The 20,535-nt window shown below is 42.4% G+C and overlaps 1 protein-coding gene across 2 annotated transcripts in view; it reads left to right on the forward strand.

Annotated features, from left to right (window-relative positions):
* The first annotated feature begins 618 nt into the window (after positions 1-618).
* Positions 619-20,535, forward strand: part of igsf9b (immunoglobulin superfamily, member 9b) — a 31,209-nt gene continuing 11,292 nt past the window's right edge. For both annotated transcript variants that reach the window (XM_033619968.2, XM_033619969.2), the window contains exons 1-6: positions 619-1,143; positions 7,938-8,033; positions 10,336-10,542; positions 17,379-17,525; positions 19,697-19,848; positions 20,040-20,157. In XM_033619968.2, coding sequence (XP_033475859.2) covers positions 7,973-8,033; positions 10,336-10,542; positions 17,379-17,525; positions 19,697-19,848; positions 20,040-20,157 — 685 coding nt within the window. In that variant the 5' untranslated portion in view covers positions 619-1,143; positions 7,938-7,972. The remainder of the gene's footprint in view (positions 1,144-7,937; positions 8,034-10,335; positions 10,543-17,378; positions 17,526-19,696; positions 19,849-20,039; positions 20,158-20,535) is intronic.

The raw sequence follows: 20,535 nt of genomic DNA on the forward strand, positions 1-20,535 counted from the left end.
GTGACAGTGAGCCAGCAGGCTTTGGCAGGTGTAACAACCAGCACCCTAAACCTGATGCAGCTAGATGTAATTCAGCCACCATTGATTCTAGTTATACACCTGTGACTTTTGTAATTGCCTTCCATTAATAAAGGCCTTCATTGGTTAATTTTTTGATTACTTTTGCAGTTATCAGTGATTTATGTTGTGGAAAACAATGAAAATGCCCACCATAATTTCCCAGAGCCCAATGTGACATCTTGAAATTGATTGTATTGTCCAACTCAACCATCAAAATGTAAATAAACGTTTAATGTACACTGATATAAAGAAACCCACTGCTATTTGTCACATTTGATAAGCTAAAGAGCAAAAATATTTGCAATTACTCTTTATAAATGGCTGAAATTAAATTCAACTTCAATTAATTACTCAATTGCTCTACAAATTGCGTAACTACCTAATGTTTTAGCGTTAATTTAATTAATTTCTTCTTGCAACCGTTTTGTTCCTCACCAGGGGCTTTATTCTGAAAGGTAAAACAGGAAGTGTGGTGGTTGTACTGTGTGTGACTTGTTCAAGTAGCGCCTGTAGTAGGAGGAGGGACTGATGATAATGGGAGGGGAGACACAGAGAGTATCAACAGCAGGGCTGTAACTAAACGTGCAGTGTGTGCTCTCTTTCTGATGAAACTTGCACTTGTTTGATGATAAATGTGCAGAGCGTCGACCGAGAGCCATTTCTATACATCTGTGATGTTAATTATAAACTCTCACTCATGATTGAAGCTACTTCCAGAAAATCCAAGGCGTGGAAAGTTTAAATGGACTTTAAATGGGCTGATGTCGGACTTATGAAGGTGGCCTGGGTTTATGGATTTTATTGAAGTGTTTTTTTTCCCCAGGAAGTCCAATAACCATGGATGCCGATGATTAATTTTATTTTATTTTGATCCACGCACGGACTGAGAAGAAAAAATGAGACCACCTGCGTTTTATCCAACACTTTCTTCTTTTTATTTTTAGTCGTGTTTTTAATCTAACGTCTCCTTGAAGAGATAGGAATGATCGGGTAAATTTGGTCTGTGAGACGAGTCTAAAAGAAGAGCATCAATGGATTGAAAGATTATACTTTCAGCTTCAAGAGAAAAGTGCCTCAAGCAAGGTAAGGAGCTGTGCAGGCAGAGCCAAAATCATCCCCATTTTGCTATGACATTAATTTAGTTTTCCTGCAAAATGTACTCTAGTACTACTGAGACAGACTGTCATGTCGCGCCTTTGTTTATGTTTTATGGTATCACATGCGCCACTTTTAATCTCCGAATGAGTGTGTGTGTGTGTGTGAGGGGGGGGGGGTCTCTAATACCATAGTGAATAGGTTTAACACGCTGTAATGACCCAAAAGTGAACTCTGTTCCCAGGATTAAAATAATGAGAACAACAGTCAGCCAAAATAGTGTTTTTTTTAATCTTTTTAATTTCATTCACAGCTCCCTCCTCTCAGCTGGTGTCAGACTCACTGAGTCAGACAAAAGATGCACCTGTTTTGCATTACAGGAGATCTGTATGGTGACATGGAGGGCTGAGCATCCCAATTCACTGTAGGGGTGCATAAATATAGAGCCCGAAGCTTGGTGTATGTTATATGTACCAGACAGTTTATTTGTCTGCAGCTCCACATAGTGCAGTGTGCTGGGCAGAACCTAATTTAAGCTGTTTTGCAATGAGTGCAGCCGTCTTGTGCTTTTGACATGATAGATACTCCCTGCTCTAGTGTCTCCCATCCTTTGTTTTTGTTGTGCTTGTTGATACTGGTTGGTAAGACATGAGGTGCACAGAGACACACATCACTCTGGATGTCTGTAATGTCTTGTGTTTGGATGTAAGACTGTATAGGAAGGAACACTGTTTCCTTTTGAAAAAATAAGCTTCCTTAACCAGCTTGTAGGTTGTCAAAGGTTTCAGTTGCCTTTAACCTCTAGAAAAGATAAATTGTAACGTGTTTTTTTCTCAAAGAGTAAGCCAGAGAAAAATAGATACTCCCAGTCTAGGCGTTGTGGCAAACACTAGTGTGCAAGTCTGTTTTTGTGATTGCTTTTGCATTATTTACTGGGTGACATGAACGTTCAAGAAGCCGTTCTGCATTTTTCCTTAAGAATCCTTGAAGTAAACACTGAGCATATCATCAAGGCCCTCCAGCTTAACAAAGTCTGCGCACGTCAGATACCAGCCCAGGTGTCATTTTACACAATAATATCCCACATATTTCAACATTTAGCACGCCTTGACGTTTCATCAGTGTATTGCGCTATTCAGAACACTGTTGCTAACTGCGCCCTGTAGGCAGATAGTGATGCTGGAGGAAATTGATTGTATTGAGAAACAAATTATTCATGAGGTGAAGGTGGTTACTCTGAATTGCTGTGCCCTTGCTAGTGAAGATAGATTCTTTTTCCTGTACAGTAAAAGCATGCAGTGGCACTGTGTCGAAGCTCATGGTTTACCAAAGAATATACAAATATTGCAAAAAAAAAACCCCACACACATAAAAGTTAAATGTAGTAAACCAAAGCTAAGGGAGAGTAGAGAAAGTGCCTCATAAAGTTTAAGGGCCATGCACCGTACCATAAAAGGTTACCATTGCGTGTCTTACGTCTCATTAGTGATAACCTGTCTGAAAGAGCCTTTTACATCTGGCCAGTAGCAGATGTTCTCTAAGTGAAGACATGAGAACCATATCACTTGACATTTTTAAATGAAATATTTCATGTTTTCTTTAAGGATCTAACATCTCTCACTGATGTCCGAGTTCTTAAATAAATCCAGCGCTATGCTTCAACAGTAGACTTCAGCTCTTGAGTTCGTTACCTTTGGTTTTTGACCCTCAGTTCCTCTCACTGTCGTGTCTTGAAAGTAGCTTTATGGGACTGACCTGTTCCTTAGAGTCGGGGGCAGGGAAGGACAAAGACACAGGATTTACAAGAAGGATATTACCTGCTTTACTTTCTCTTGACTCATGTCTTTCCCTGCTCCCCTGAGACCACTGAGCTATACGTGTGGGGCATATATGCATGTATGTGATTTGCAGCTCAGTTAAATTTCTACAAATCTGCATAGCATAGTAAAGGTAGCATTATTCAAGTTTTTGTGTGTGAGTAAATTAAAAGCATTCAATCACTGCTCATCAGTCAATATTGTTAGAGTATTCCCTGTAGCAGCATGCGTTAGGCTACCAGCGATCACTATGTTAATCCATACAGCAGGCTTTCCCCCTCACGAGACTAGTATTCACCCGTGCCCAGTGTGTGCCCAGCTCATTTCCTTTAGTTAAAAAAACATCAATACAGATACCAAATTGGGTTGCAGTGCCAGGGACAAAATCCATTGATTGATTGCAGAGTTGCAAGGGCTGGTCTAACCAGTCAAGGTTGGATTGATGGGTTTTACAACCCAGTCCCATGTAAACAACTGTCACATGTACTGCTTGTGCAGATCTGTTATCTTTACTTTGTTCCTTTGCATCACATTTCTGCCTTGGTATGAGATTGTTCTGTTCACCTGTAAAAGTTTCTGCTCGAGTAACATTTGTTGGTCTTGGTACAGGCTTGTTTGCACTGAGGCTACAGCTTCTGTCAGGATTAACAAGGATTACTAAGAGAGTAATGCAGGCCTGTATCTGTCACTAGCATCACTGATGGTTCTGCTTAGGTACTGAGGAATAACACTTGCACGCACGCATGCACACGCACACACACACACACACACACACACACAGACTGTAGGTCAAAAGTTGAACTTTTGTGTTGGGTTTTCTGTAAGTGTCAGAGAAGACGTTAGACTGAAAAGAGAAAGTGACAGTTTAATTGTCACTTATCAAGTGAACAAGATAGCTGAAAGACTGCTCGAGTTTACTCCTGCACAGTGTAACTCATCACAAAGTGCTCCTTAACTTTTGCATTATTCAGTTTATGCCTCCTCATCAATTTATTCTAGTGTGATTCAGAGGAGATGCATATGGAGCGATCAGGCTTACCAGCTGTTACAGCCGACAGCTTAAAATCTGCTTCTTAGCAGTCTACACAACACATCTATCCACCTAAGTGATTTTGGAAATACCTGTTTTTGCTTATTATTTAGTGACATTTGAGTTCTTGAGTTACAGATTTCCACTTTTGGCAAATGATGGTTTGAGTCTGCATTTGTAAAGTTATTGCTTAGCAGTGGAGATGAGAATAGTAGCTTCTACAACAGAAGTGTATAAGTGATCTTTTAGAGAAGATCACCGATACATAAATTGCTTTGTACTGAGTCAGGATCCACATTCTGTTGTGTGTGGTCCCCATAAAATGCGGTCAGCATAGGGCTGGGTAATATAGTGTTATTGTAGAGATATGAGACTAAATATTGTCTTAGATTTTGGATATGGTAATATCGTAAGCGTAAGTGTTGTCTTTTCCTGTTTTTTAAGGCTGCATTACAGTAAAGTGATGTAATTTCCTGAACTTACCAGACTGTTCTAGCTGCTCTATTATTTGTCCTCACCTACATAGTTATTATATTATTCACATTACTGATGATTATTTATCAAAAATATCATTGTGCAAATATTCTGTGAAAACATCAATAGTCAACCTACAATATTGTCACAATACCGATAATGACATACTTTGTCAAAATTACTGTGATGTATTTGATTGTCTTCTCAGCGCCCAGCCTTAGGTCAACATAACCTGCTGACTCTGCAGCAAATAAACCAGCCATGTTATCTCCAGCAACGGCTGGACAAATCTGGAGTGTTTAGTGACTTCATTTTCAAGTGATTGATCACTGCATAGCCAGATGACAAGAGCGTCCTTGAGTTGTCTCACCAATTTGATCTGTAATTCAATTAGACTATTAACACTCGGAGCAGCAGAGCGGGATTAGACTGGGTGTTACAAACATCCAGACCAGAAGGCTAAGTCATGCCTAGATCTAAAGCAATTTGTGTCATTGAAATCCAGTGAAACATTAGACAGCAGAGCTAAATGTCTTTTCCCCAGGTGAATTAACCTTTCTTAACCTTATGACGAGAAGGGTTCATGTTGGGTTTTCCAAGCTTTTCCTGTAGTTATCTTTTAAGCTGTTTGTGTCGTCACTTTGCACCTTTAACCTCCAAAAAATCTCATCTTTTAAGTGCCAAAGATCACTCAGGTCCTGTCTATTTCACTGCCAATGTTCGTCCCATTTGCACGTGTTGAGTTCGGTATGGTTGTGTGCAACTTGCAAAGTTGTTAATTCTGTCCTTTTTCTCAGATATACTTGTGAGGAGATTAGTGTGCAGGAGTAAACCCCTCTCACTTCTCACATGCTGAAGTTTGAATAGGAGTTGTCTACAGTTTTTCTTTCTTTGTAAGTTACTTAGTGATGAAAATCTTAATTGCTGCACGTGTCTGTTATTACATTGCTGTCATGTAAATAGCAACAGTACTGCTGCTGCTTGACTGTTGATGATTTGTCACAGAATCCATGTTCTGTCTTAAACATTTGGGCTGTTCTCTGGGGCCTCTCAACCCTTTTCCAGTACCTACGTTTGAACCATTCAGAGCATTTTGACCAAAAACAAATTGGTTTGGAACCCGAAAAGTTGGTTCCCAGCTGGAACCAAAAAATAGCAGGGTTTCCTTGGCCCAAAGGGCAAAGTGTGGCAACATCAGTCAGTGTGTCATATTCTACAGGTTGTAAATAGTGGATGGAGAAGGCTACAGTAGAGATGCTAGTTGAGAAATCATCGGAAAAACGAGTGCAGTGTTCATTCTAATAGTTGGCCCATGCTTGTTTTTTTGATAAAAGCAAATATATGTTATACCAGAACAAAAACTCACAGGTAGTCAGTGTGATTTGCTATCTTGCTACTACTGTTTACTTCCGTTGTGCATTGTGCAACACCCTCTGTTAATAAGGTATGCTTATTACAGTGGTTCTGATCAAAACCTGTGGAAACATGGGCTGGTTCGCTAGATAGCACCAAGGTACCAAGAGTGCTGAATAAAACTGGTTCAAGAACCAGAGATAATTTAGTGGAAAAGGGGTATCTTTGTACGTGTCAATTAAATGGGCCCTTGCTCTGCTCTGCTGCCTGGGGAAATAACCTGGTTGTCTTCCATCTTCTCCTGCACCTGCAGACAAAGCCACCCTCCAGGCTTCCTCTGTAATATGCCGGCTCAGTGTGGGTGCAGTCCTGTCTGTTGGTTGCCACAAGCCAGTCATATATTCTGGTGTGGAGGCGCAGCAGAGCAGGCAGGAGAAAAGGGATTTGGATTTGTTATGTTTTGAGGTTGTCAAAAGTTACTTGAGGCCTGGATCTGAGCTGGAATTTTAGATGTATGATAGGATTTGCTCATTACTTGTGCTGTCATGTTGTTAAAATGACTGTGAAGATGACAGCCGAGATGATGCAGTGATGTGCAATCACTTCCATCATTCTTGTGACTGCTGGAGGTGATGATTAGACGGAAAAGATTTATTTATTTATTTATCTTGAATCCATTATAAGAGTCCTGTTTATTCCGACACCCCCACTGAGCGAATAATGTTTGCTCAGTTGGAGTAATCCTTTCCTCATTAACAAACTGTCGTGTAAAAACTATTAACCTCAGCCTTTATTTGTGCCCTACCATCCTCCCCTCTTCATCGGCTTTTACTGTAAAGCCAACCCCACACTGAAGTGTTTTTGTCCCTCTCCTCTTCAGTGCTTGTGTAACCTTGGTTTTGTATTTCTGCTTGTTTTGGAAAGGTGCTAAACAGAAGTTATTACAGTGCTTCACGGCCAGCTCCAGCAGCAACATTGTCAACCTTATGTCGGTCAAGTGCAAGGAGATAAATGCATCTTTCTGCTGCTCTATTCTGGGATGTTTGTTTACTCAATTGCAAACATAACTGCTAAGAGACTAAACATGGCCGTTGTGGGATTCAGTTATCCTCCTTTTCCACAGGGCATCTGTGGTTATAGCAGCAGCTAATATCCCACACCTACTTGTTACTAAGAATAGCCTCCTTCTTATATTACTTAATTTAACTTAAAGTAATAAGCTGGTATTAGGGGTACTGAATGGAGTGACTTAGGGGAAGGGGGTGATGTCTTCCATTATGTCTGAAGGACAGCAACTTAAATTTGTGCCTCCAATCCAATTTAAAGTGGAGGGCCTCACGAATTGCTGCAGCTGTTCTCATCGTTCAGACTGTGAAGTAGGCCCACAATTTGTGTAACTGCAGTCCTGTTTGTGGGGCTCATTAGGAGATACTGAACACATCAGTGGACTGTGCTGGTATGTTTGCATGTGCTGTTTGTGCGTTTAATAGTCAGGTGAACAACAGTTGCTGCCGTCAGCTGCTTGGCACGTACTGTACTCGAGGGAGTCTTGAATTCAGGTTAATTTAGGAGCGTTGTCATATGGCAGTCTATTTGTGCCAGCTAAGTTTCTTTTTTAAGCAGTGGTAATCAGATAACATCTGGAGTTGGTTAGACGCAACTTTAATATTGCTCATGTCACCTGTCAATTGCCGTTGGCCTGTTAAGTGTGAGATGGGACCTTCTGGGTGAGCTGAACCAATCACAAGCATGAGGTTAATCTGTACACACAGTTACAGTACAGCCTTGTCTTCTCTATGGACTCACAGACACGCACACACACGCATACACTGTGGGCACTTGTTGGAATAGCTTATTTGCCTTAATCCAACCACAGCTCAGACATGCAATTTTCTAGAGGATTACGTGTTTTCAAAGAATACAGTTATTTATGAACCAAGAAGCATCTGGAATGTAGTGTAGTTGTTGGATTATGAGTTGATGTTAACTTTAGGGATTACATTCGTCCTGGGGGGATGTGAGAGATGTCCTTGTGCAGCGGTGAATCTTTGAACGGTGCAGTAGTTTGCTGTTAAAGAGTGAACGGGATGTGTGGTCTTCTCCTTCAGGTTGGGAGATGTGTGAAGGAGTGTGACGGACGGCCATGGGACTGGAGAGACGGTGGCTTCAGGCTGTCACCACTGCTGTAGCCATCTGTCTGCTAAGTAAGTATGCTAATGCAAATATGGATCCATTGCATACACTTACAATACATTTCCATAATTAATTTCTCCTTGTTGAACTTTTAGAGTCTTCCTCAAATGATTGCAGGCATTTCTCAGTACTGAGTTGTGTTGGTCAAAGCTGTGTAATACTACTTTCAACAATTAAATGCTTTTTCAACAAACTGATCACTCACAAAACACATTAATATTACTAAAACATTCCAATTTTTCCAAAATTGAATAACTCATCCAAAGAACTGTGATGTTTTGAGCTGAGCATTTTGTCAGGTATTGCAGCGTGACACAAACAACAAAACATAATTGTTGTAGGTCCTACTTGTCCGAACACCCACAGCAAAAGAATTAGACACTGTTATGTAATACAGATGTAGAAAATTTACTCAACATGTGTTTACAGGACTTTCACACGTACAGAACAGATTAGCAGCTGTTGTTGGATGATATTTACATGATCATGATGGTGGTACTGCTTTACAGTATGTCACTGCTGGTCTTTTATGCAGCATTAATACATTATTTATAAAAGTGCTGTCACATTTAACTGTACATGTTAGGTTTGGATTATGAGTTTGGCAGATTTTGTTGTACACTGCTTTACTAGTGGGAAGGGCTGTACCAAACTTTTTTTAAATGAATCTGTTGATTATTTTCTTGATTAATCGATTAGATTGTTGTTTGTTTCGATTGTTTGGCCTATATAATGTCAGAAAATGGTAAAAAAAAAAAAAAAAAAGACCAGTGTTTCCCAAAGCCCAAGATGACATCGTCTTGTTTTGTTCACAGCCCAAAGATATTCAGTTAACTGTAAAGAAACCAGAAAATATTCACATTTAAGAAGTTGGAGTCAGGGACTTTTTGCATTTTTTTAATTACTCAAACAGATTAATCAGTTATCAAAGTTGTTGGCGATTAATTAATAGTTGACAACTAATCGATTTATAGATACACCTTTACTGGTGGGTGATGATGAGTGACTCCATGTTAGGTTTAGTCAAATAATTGGTTGAATTTGTGCACATTTATCTTTGTTTAAAATCAGCTGAAAACTGTTCAACAAAACAAGGTGTTTTACCAATTGGGCAAAGTGGTAATGAAAAATTAAATCACATAAATGATATAAAATGCTTTGTCTGGTTATATCATGTCATATATTCAAACAAAGTTGCAAAGACTGTCTGGTTAAGCATTTTTTAGTTTGTAAGGCAACCAGTTGTTTTCCTCTATTTTGTCTTTGCCATTTGTTTGCATTGCTTCACCAAAAGTTCATTGTTTACCAACTTCAACAAGACCTACAGTCTGTCCCTTGTTATGATAAAGCATCGCAAAGCAGTTGGCATATGTCGCCGTTTAGCTGCCTACATGCAGTCGGAGTGACACCGTGATGGATCTGGCACAGCTCCCATTGCCTCACATTGGGGAAAGTAATGAGGAGGGGCTGCAGCATAGACATGAGTGGACGACAGGGAATGGGGCCAAAATCCAACTTAAATAATATCTCTGGGTGTGGATTTAGATCAATCTGGGATTTATGCTACCCCCATCCCTAGGCACGCTTCTCTGTGTGCGTGCATGTGTTTGTAAGGGGGGGTGGTGGGATTGATTGTGGCTGGTCCGCAGACCATGTGTGGACCCCAGGGGGTGGTGGGAGGTCGGCTGGAGAGAGCACAGAGGGTCCTGCTGCCCTGCATCAGAGTATCACCACCAACCCCCCCTTCTGAGATTAAAGTAATCACCAGGCCAGATGAGTAGTAGAGCAAACACTGGCACCCAGTCGCGCACACACCCACGTGAGCACATGGCAGCGAGGGAGAGGAGAGACTGCTCCAGGTGTCACTAATGGGATTGCTGTGTGTTTGCAGGCTTTGCAGCTATATGATCTTGTCACCAAATGGCACACGATTGTTTTACATGCTCTCTGACAGCCCCAGTTTTATCAGGGAACACTCTGGGGATGTCGTAGTCGCTGACTGATCCAGTTCAACATTGACCTCTTCTTGTCTGTGTTGTCCTGCTCTTTCTTATCCCTCCCAAGATATTGCTGCTAATGTTTTATGAACTGCTCACAGCATAGCAAACAATTTTCACATGAATGAATGACCAAAGAAATTCCAAAGAGGTTAATCCAGCCTCTCTGGCTGCCCATATTTCTCAAGCCCTTGTAAAACATGATTTATGTGTTTAGTCACATTTTTACTGTTTATTGCCTTCTGTGCTATCAGTGACTGTCCACAGTGAGTCTCATGCTTTATCTCCTGGTGATATGTTGTTGCTGCTTTTACAGGTGTGTCTCAAGGTGCGGCAACATTGGTTCGTGCAAGAGAGGGGGGCTCTGCGGAACTGAGCTGCAATCTCACTCCTACATCTAAAGAAGCCACCACCCCAAACCTCTTTCCTCTGCATGTGGTGGAGTGGGTGCGCCTCGGTTACAACGTTCCCATCCTCATCAAATTTGGAGTGTACGCTCCTCGTGTTCATCCAAACTACAAGGGTAAGAGTTATTCAGACGTGCTCAGCCACTCCTTTCAGAAAACACACATTAAAAAAAAACATGCTGTATCTGTAACAACACGTGTTACTTGACTTGAAGACCCTTCCACTGAAGCAGACCTGTAAGACCTTTCTTTGATTGAATCTTTTTTCAGTGCTTTAGCAATTTGACTACTCACAGATCATAGCGTGGTGCTTTGAAAACATTTCTCAGTAGGACAACAAAGAACTGACTCTGGAGCTATCATAGCAGTTTCTTTCTGAAAGGATTAATTAGACTGACCGCCAATTGACAGATTTCTCTAATTATGGTTCAGTAGTTTTCAGTGAGGAGAGGCGAAGTATCCATGTGGCTACATTTCTCTTTTACCTCGAGTTACATGCATCTGTCCTCTGTGGGTAAAGGTAGGCATAAGGAGGTGACACTGGTATTTACGAAGACTTGGGAAGGGGAAGTTTGGATGAAACAAAATCCCAAATAGGTAATCCATCTAAACCACAATTCCCTTAATTACTGTTGGTGTTGCAGTCTGTATGTTTCCAGGCTGCAGTTGCAGTGCAGGGAGAAGAGGAAGGGCAAGATTGGATGTGTTTTAATGGAGGCTGTTAAAGGGGGGTGGGGTAGCTGAGCAGGAATAAGGGGGCTACCAGTAACGCTGTGCATTGGGGGATTAGGAGTGTAGGTGGGGGCTCGGTGGTCTGATGACAGTGTTTTATTAGTATGCTGAGGGGTGACCCAGTAAGGGGAGATTGTTGTGCTGGAAGGAGGATGGATGAAGCATTGGGAATAATGGGAGTTTTCTTGCTGGAGCCCTATAATCCTGTCATTGTCTAGCAGAGGACAAAAGACAAAGAGGGGTATCACAACCTCCCCTTGCTTTGCCAAAGCCAACAGGACTACTAGGACACCCAAAATCCCATACTGTCCCAACTAGGTCACTGAAATGTACAGCAGGGAACATGGCTTAAAAGCCCTCTGCATTTGTCGTATTAGAACTTATTTTAACAGGAACTCCCACAGAGAATGAAAGCCTCTGATTCAGACACGTTTGCAGCATCGTGACAACTCAGGAGCTGCATTTAAGGTCTACATGAGCTGAACCACAAACAGGCTGCCTCCACCGGGCAATTGGGCTACATGTGTTTGGCATGTTAGGCCGTTAACCATGTCATTGTTTCGGGGCAGTCATCTGATGCACAAGCAGCCATAATGAAGTAAACAACATTGCAGAGATGTTGCTCAGAGTAGAAGACTGTTTGGGATGTCCTAATATTTTGCCATTTGTATCTCTTGTGTGTACTTGTGTGCACTTGTCTGGTCTGGGTTTTACCCCTGTCTGCCTCAGATCCTCATATCTCCCCTCCCACTGGAGGCAGATGGCAGCATGTGAAGCGTGTCAGCGCTGTGGGTCTAATGTATTCTACCCTCAAATTAAAATGTTGGGGGATTTCAGATTTAACCGCAAGACAGTCACGTAGGCGACCATTTCCTGATTTTTGTCTTGGCTGAGATCAGGAACAAGCGGGATGAGGCCTGTACTGTTGTTAAGAGCTGGGTGGATTTACAGCATAATGGCTGCTTCCAATAATGCTAAGTAAAGTGTCAGACTTCACTATGTATTGCTAAATGTAAGTGCTCTCCTGTCCTTCCTTTGGTGGACTCGTTGCATTGCAAATGCTGCACATTTAAGTGAGCTAAAATAAAACATAAAAAGCATTCCCAAAGCCTGTCTGTCCTTGGTCTGCTGCTTTGTCTCAAACTCACTGATGCTATTGGCCAATTTTAGAAACTGAGATGAAAGAATAAAGCAAGCGATATCTTGGAGGACTATTTCAGTCGTCCATTAAACCACCATTTTTTGATACGATATCAGGTGTATTTGAGATTGCACTCTTTATTTGAGGAGTGACAAGGCTACTGAATGGCATTCTCCTGTTGACCCCTTTAGACGCCACACCAGCCTGTCTAGGTCTCAGAGAGCTTTTCTTGTCTGTTCATCGGGAAGGTAGTGCTCATCCCGCTTCCTCTCTGTTTCACACCCAGCATGCCCTGCAGGGCTGAACATTAGTCAACTCACAACAAAGAGGAAACAGCCGGATAAACTCTGACTGACATACTATTATAGTTTGAGTTGTATTTGTTGAGACAATATGTTGAAGTCTTGCGGTGTCAGGATGGTTTACTGTTGCAGGGCTAGATCAAATGTCTCCTGTGTGCTGAAGTAAATCAGTAGCGACCGTGAGCAGGGGAGTCTGACCTTAGGTTAGAACGACAATGGGCAATCCCCCAGATCTCAGCAGGCCTTCATCACGCTCTCAGTGTGACCTCTGAAGACTGGAGAAGTTAAGGCCTGCATTTGTCACATACATGCACAAGTCACGTACACACACACACACACTCACACACACACACTTAAATCTACCAATGCACACACAAACCCTGAACTCTATAACCTTTGAAGAACTAAGCTTTTGCAAACATGCATCTTATTGCACAAAATGGCCCAGCTGAGAGGTGAAACTGATCATTGATGGATCTGACCTTTATCCATCACCAACCAGTTTTTCTGCTATAACTAGACCAGGATGGTGTGTGGCAAACAATGACACATGAAAGAAGAATAGATGGCTGCCACTTGGGAATTTTCCCAGGCTTAGTGCAACAGGCCATTACAAAAGCTCTATTACCTCATGCCATAGGTGTGTCACTGTCCAGATTCATATGAGGAGCATGAGATCAGAGTCAGTGCTGTGCTGAGGTGTCATATCAGTGCTGTCCAAGTGTCTCTTCTGTCATATATCTACTCCTGTACGTTGGGTTTCATTTTTTGTAATTAACATTTATTACAATAATTTGAAAAAATCAATGTTTACTAATGATGAAGACACTAAGCATTTTCCTTATGGTCACTACTAACAGAAACTAAAGCAAATTTTAGGTAACTATTAATTATTACCATCAGTGTTATCTTTTCCTGACCAGAGGTTAATGCTCAAGTCCTACACTGAAAAATGTTCAAACACTTCTCGTAATCTCACTGGACCAAATACCACTACTATACTATAATATGCTTTGGCCCGTGATCGTTTTTCAGAGCTAATGGCCCATGATAAGTTGAGTAGCCACTGCAGTAAAATTTGGCACGTGAGCTGTGTGTGTTTGCTGGTGCAAGGGTTAACAGAGCTGGACAGAGCGAGAGGGACAGAGTTAACTGTAATCTATCTCACGACAAAGAGCTATTCATAAGAGGGTTAAACTGATTAGGGAGACAGGAGGATTGAAGAGAGAAATTTGGGGGAGCGGGAGGGGTTAGCTGTCAGAGGCAGGGGGCCGGTCCCAGACTTATGATTGTATTCAAATCAAAACACATCCCACAATGCACCTCCGCTCGGCTCTCTTATGCACATACGGATGGACAAAGAAAAGCACTGCGGATGCTTCTCCAAACAGAATAATCTGTCTTCCTCCACAGTTACCCCTGCGATGGTATCACATATAATTCACTACACCCCTTGTATTACTGTGTCAGTAAGTACCAGTGGGAACCCCCAACACAAAAATCACATGTTGATTTCATTCCTCTGGAGCAATAAAATCCTTGTCCCCAAGCCAGAGAAGAAAATACAATACACGTGCCAGGGAAGTGTTGTAAATCTTAAACGTAACCAAAAGTGAAGCAGAATTATACGAGTAAAATGTATTCGGTGTAAAGCGTCCTGAGCTCGGTTGCATTGCAGCGGTATCACTTGCAGAAAAAGCCTCATCAATCTTATCCTCAAAAAAAAAAAAGAAAAGAATAGGAGATCAGAAACCACGAGACAAGGCCAGCTCCTGGCCAGCGGCACGGCTCTGAAAGCTGAGTTATTCCTAACCTGCCACCCACTGGGCAAGAACCTGACTCTCGCTGATATGAAGAGGGTGCGTCTTAGAGGTTCACACAGCAATGGTGGATTAGCGTTTCCATTTTCTACCCTTGGCTGCACTGCAGCATCGACCTGTTGGAAAAAAGGGCTCATTTTAAGGTAGGCTGGAGCTGTCATGTGATAGCTGCTAGAGGAAAAACAGTGAGGAGGAGGAGGAGGAGGAGGAGGAGGAGGGAGGACACGAGAAAATAGCAGCAGCTATTGTTTCAGCCATTCTCTCTGTCCACCATAGAGTCTAATAATGTTTGTCTCTTGAGAAGGACTCGTGGACATTGTGCAAATGTAGGACCAGGGGGAGTGATGAATGTGTCTGCTGGGGAGTTACGGAGCACAGAGGTCAGAAAGGTCAACCTCTCATAGGCTGTCAGTGGATTATCGATGCACACACAATTCATGTAACCTCCCTGTAACCTTTCGCTCAATTCTTCTTGGATTTTGAAAACGGTGGGTTTTATCCTGATATGGCTGATCATTTTTCAACTTTAGTGTTGTTGTTATTGCTGCATATTTGCATTGTTTCTGTGCATCAGGCCATCAGAGTGAAAAAAAAAAACAGCCTTTTTGTCAACATCTTTAGGGCAGAGCACCTGCCAAGTGCCTTTCGAGATTTCAGTTCATGTCCTAAGATGCAACATTCAAATTTAAATAAAGCAACATTTGTCACACGGCATCAGCCTTTTGTCTGTCCACAGGCTGAAAGAAACATGTTTTCCCTTCACTTGTAATTTTTCAAATCTCTGACAGTAGAAACCCACCCCCCCTGTGTGATCAGCCCTCCCCTAACCAAGTTTGGCCCCGTCGTGTTTCTACAGCAACTGAATTCAAATCTAAACCTACAGCCCGGGCTTTTCTTGGTCTCATCACTATGGTAACCCAGGAGAATGAGGAGTGGGGGGCTGCCGTCTCTTTGTAGTGATGGACAAGTGGGAGGCTTTGGGAAAGGGTTAAGTGTTCGACAGTGAAACCAGAATTCCCCCTGTGGAGACCCAGGGGGCAGGGCGCTCTTCAGATTTTGAAAATCAACATGTATACACACCCACGTGCTTCTGAACCCACGAGATCAGTGCACATGGTCAGTCAGACAGATTTCCATAGGCTGCCTTTCAGTCATATTACAAAACATAACAAGAGGTGCTATAAGCCACAATGATCTTTAAGTATCCCATAATATAGAGCCACACGAGGATTAAGTGTATGTTAAAGAAGGTTTGTGTGATTTTGCACGTGAAAGTGTTTTTCCTCTTAGCCTGCAGTGTGGCAGTTAATTCCACGTCCGACTGGAAAAGGTTGCATATTAGGAAATGGGCAGCTCAGGGAGGATCTCTCATAGAGAGATAAGAGGAAAATGCCTAAAGTTATCCCCACACCTGTTATCATCTGCCTGCACATTTCCTCTCTCCTTGCCCTGCCCAGTTGTTTGAAAGATGCTGCCTGAAATGAGAGGCATTCATTTTATGGTGCCTCTAAGTGAACACCGCCCATCAAACGCTGGTCTGTCGTTTAGGAGGTCAGTCAAACATTAAACCTAACTAATTAAGCACAGCAACAGCCCCAGTCAGGAATGCAGGGTTAATTGTTAGCCATCGTGTCTGCCTTTACTCTCAGTGTGTGTTTCACCCTGTCTTAAGGCCATGTATAGAGCTGAATGAATTTCATAGCTTTTAGGCTCTGCTCCAGACACTGCTGTCTGGAGGGAAAGCGGTGTGAATGGTGAGGATGTTGTGTTTCCCGTGATATTGTTGCTTCAGGGTTGCAGGGCATTTAAGAGTTCTCTGCTCTTACATACAGAATGTCTACTGGACGAGAATTTAAGGATTTTTCTATTTTTTAGTTAATTACTTTACACAGAGGATTGAATGTGACGGAGCATGCCCGCATCATCGAAGCAGCCTGTTAGCTGCAAAGTATGATGAGATTCCGGAAACTTCTCCACATTCCCCTGTTTACTTTCAAACGGCTTTGGCCAGGGCCTGGTATGAGCAACGTGTGTGTTTCCCCCCTGCACGCATCCTCCTGTCGTTTAAAGCCCTGAGATTGAAGGGGGGAAAAAAGAGTTCATTGAGAGGCAGAATAAAAGGAGGGGGGTTGGGTGGGGAAGGGTAACTTCAGTACCCTGAAAACCAGGCTGCAGTCACCAGGCAACCAACAGATCAAGTTTCAAAGCCTGACAAGGAGTTGTAAGAAGTACAGAGAGGAGGAGAGGGAGTGCGGTACGGGTGTGTGAGTGATAGGGAGATGTGTGCGTGCTTGTGCATGGATCCATCTGTGTGTTTCTGGCTGTTCACACACACGTTCAGAGCGTGCATCTGCCGTCCTTCTCAGTGTTTATCTCTGCCCAGTGTCCCTCATTGATAAATACAAACCAGTGACTTGCTGAAAACCACAAAAATCAAAAGAAGAAATGAGACACTCTCTATTTGAGTGATTTAATGAAGCCCCCTTTAAGTATTCCTGGCATCCCAACTCTGCACTCCACCACCATCCAAAACCTAAATGACAGGACACCAGCTTCATCTGTAATCTTGCATCATTACAATCATCACTTGAGTGATTCATGTGTTTGCACTTAGGTCCTCTGAGCAGCATATTTTGTCTGCCACCTCCCCTACTTTCTTAAGTCATAATTATGTGGTTGGTTATTTACTACAAACATTCGAGCTACAGTTGATGTTCACACTGTGCGTGGATTTGACTGCTAGCATAAAGTCTTTGACTTTAACTGTGGCCTTTGTGACACTGGATGCCTGTGTCCTCTGCATGGTAAGCCCTCTTCCTGCATGTGCTGACTCTGCCTGTCTGGCTGTGTGTGTGTGTGTGTGTATGTGTGTGCTGACCCTCTCTCTCTCTCTCCCTCCCTCTCCTGTCTCTCACCCCTTCCTCTTTGCCCTCCCACCCTCACCCCTCCTCCCACAGGCCGTGTGTCTCTGACCCGGGGGGCTTCTCTGCTTGTGGAACGGCTGACCCTGGAGGACGAAGGCTGGTTCGAATGCCGCATCCTGCTTCTGGACAGAGAAAAAGATGACTTTCGAAACGGCACGTGGACCTTCCTCTCCATCACAGGTGCAGCACTGCAGGGTTTTGGGGGCTCGGGAGCAGATTCTTTCACTGCTCATCACTGGCACTGTCGTTGTTTTGAACAGCCACAGCATGGAGCCTGGCTGGGTCTCCGAAGGCCTTGGCAAGCTGTAGTGTTACAGAAGCATATAAGGGCGTTGTGTGACGTTCTGTGGACACGGTGATCACATCTTGTGTTTGTCTCTGCCCAGCCTGCTTTGAGCTGATGTCAACGTAGGAGTTAGTCTTAAGAATAATAGGAGCAGGACAGTGGAAGTGTAGTTTGTGTGGGCCTAAGATTAAGGTTAAATGCTTAAATCAGTGTCTCTTTAACCTAACTACTTCCCACTCACTGTCTCTCTCTTCTTTCTCACACACACACACATGCACACATATACACACACACGCACACACACACACACTAGTTATGCTGCATTGGAGTGTGAGGTTTCCATTGTAAGTGTGAAGTAGGGATTTGATATGATTGTACTGCAGTGAATGAAAGGCCTACATGTGCTGCATCAGGTTGCAGGTGAACACTGGACACCTTTGTACATAATAGCATTACATCAGTGCATGTATTGAGTATCATATGAACACATTACCTAAAAATATTTTTTGCAATCTCAAAACCAAACTTGATACAGAGCCTTGTGCGCAGAGAGACATTTTATCCAAATCCTTTTCCAATTCAATGAGTGCATATATTTTTAGCAACGATGGTCCCATTTGGGGGAAAAAACATATTCTCCTCTCAGTAACACGGGCAAAATAAAAAATGTACAACAAAACATAAAATTATGTCACTCCAGATAGTTTTTTGTGGGATTTGCTGAGGTTTGGTGGTATCTGTGGCTGAATCAATGCCTTGAGAAACTCAAGTAACTTGATCAATAAAAATGATTATTACTGTGACACAACATGCTTACGCTGTGGACAAGTGACATGATTTGATTGCATGAAATCACAAAATGGAAGAAGAGAGAAAATAGGGAGGGGCGAGGAGAGAGGAGACAGGCTGGAGAAAACAACAGAAAGTATGGGAGACTTTTGGGATCATTTTGAGCTGTAACAATATAAAAATGCGGTGCATCTGTTATAAAGCTGAACTAGCCAACCACAACAGCACAATGTCAGTGCTTCAGCACCTTAGCAAAAAACATCCAGTCCAGGGACCGGACACCAATCTTGTTTTCCTAAGATGCGAAAGCATGACCTGTCCTACTACTCCTCTGATTGGCTGGTACTCCTTGCCTATGATGGTTGGGTTTGTTAGGTTTATGCATAAGGAGTGATTGCTTAGGGTTAGGGTAAGAATGTCAGGGTTAGCCAATCAGAGGTCGAATAAGGCAGAGTAGGGCAGAGTAGGGCAGGTCATACCTTCACCATCCTATGAAGAAAAACTTGCAGAGTGGACCTGACACAAGGAAGCGTTAACTTTAGCATTTAGCTAACATAAATCAATATGACTGTCAGCTGAAATGAAGGCCCTTTAGTGCTAGGAGTTGCTACACCTGCTAAATAAAGGTCTGTCTCCCAGTACTGGTGTCAGCTCTCCTCTGTGCAAAGTAGTCACACATACACACGGGAGACCGGTCTTGTTTTCTCTTTTGTATATTTACTATTGCTCTTTAATAAAGCAAAGGTATTTCTTATCCGATTAATCGATGGAATAATTGGTAGAAACTCGATTACTAAAATAATCAATCGATGCAGCCCTAGTAATATCTCAATTATTGTGCTCATATACATTTGTTGTACCCAAAACAACACATTTGGAAGCATTAACAGGATCTCTTACAGAACATGTTGATACAGTGGAGATCAACATCCATAAATTTCATTGTGAACAGTTTAAATGAGAACATTACGTCCAAATATATTCACCAACTGCCTATCTCCACACAGAAGAAATTCTGCTCACAAGGTCTGGGGATCCAGATAAAAAATATTTCTCAAGCATCAAACCATGAACTACAGGAAGTACCTCTGAGCTACAGCAAATCACACCAAATCTATTTAAGTTTTCCTTTTTAAGCATTTATTAAGAAGTTGTCCACCTTGAAGACACCGTGGTTGGCTGTTAATGTCAGTATTTAGTGCTCTGATATTCTTTCATGTTCCATTTGAATATGTAAATAGAAATAAATATTTAATCTGTGCTGTCTTTGTTCTAGCTCCACCTGTGTTTATCAAGACACCACCAACTTTTGTGGAGGTTCTGCTCGGAGACTCACTGACTCTCAGCTGTGGAGCCCATGGCAACCCTCGACCAACTGTTGTCTGGCATAAAGACGAGAGCCGAATCGAGAAACATGAAAAAATAAAAGTGAGGTGGATTAACAGATGGCATTTGCAGTATTTTAATTAAATACTTTATAATTTGCATTTTCTGTAGGAGTTGTAGCTTTGATGTTCCTTTGAAGCAAACTGCTTTGTTGTCCTCTCCATGACAGCCTCGTGATCTTCCTCCGACTTTTACTCTTTGATCCTCATTCTCTTACCTTCGCCCCCTTTTAGGTACTCAATGGTACCTTGTCTATGGCCTCCGTCACAAGAAATATTTCAGGAGTGTACAGATGTCACGTGTCCAACTCAGAGGGGAACCTGACCCACTCTACGCAGCTGCAGGTCAAAGGTCAGTGTCTAACTGTCAATCATCAGGGAAGACAGAATTCCTCCTTATTGCATGTTTACCATATGTTGTGATGTCCTGGTGAACAAGACACAGAATTTATTTTTTTGAAAATAGCATACACCACTTGTGTTTTTCTGGGACAAAAAAATCTATCCAGGGTAAGATGTCTTCTTATCCCTGGTCTTCTCAGAAGCTTTATGATCTGTACTACCAAAAACCCGGAGAGCAGGTTGATAATCATGGCTACAAAGTCTACACTGCCACCTACAGACCATCCCTTGCTATAGCATTGATTTAAGGCTGACAACACCCAGCACTGATCTCTTCATTCCAGACATTAATGACTGACTGCATCACTGTATAAACACAATATTAACA

This window comes from Epinephelus lanceolatus, chromosome 9, assembly GCF_041903045.1.
Source record: "Epinephelus lanceolatus isolate andai-2023 chromosome 9, ASM4190304v1, whole genome shotgun sequence".
NCBI lineage: Eukaryota > Metazoa > Chordata > Actinopteri > Perciformes > Serranidae > Epinephelus > Epinephelus lanceolatus.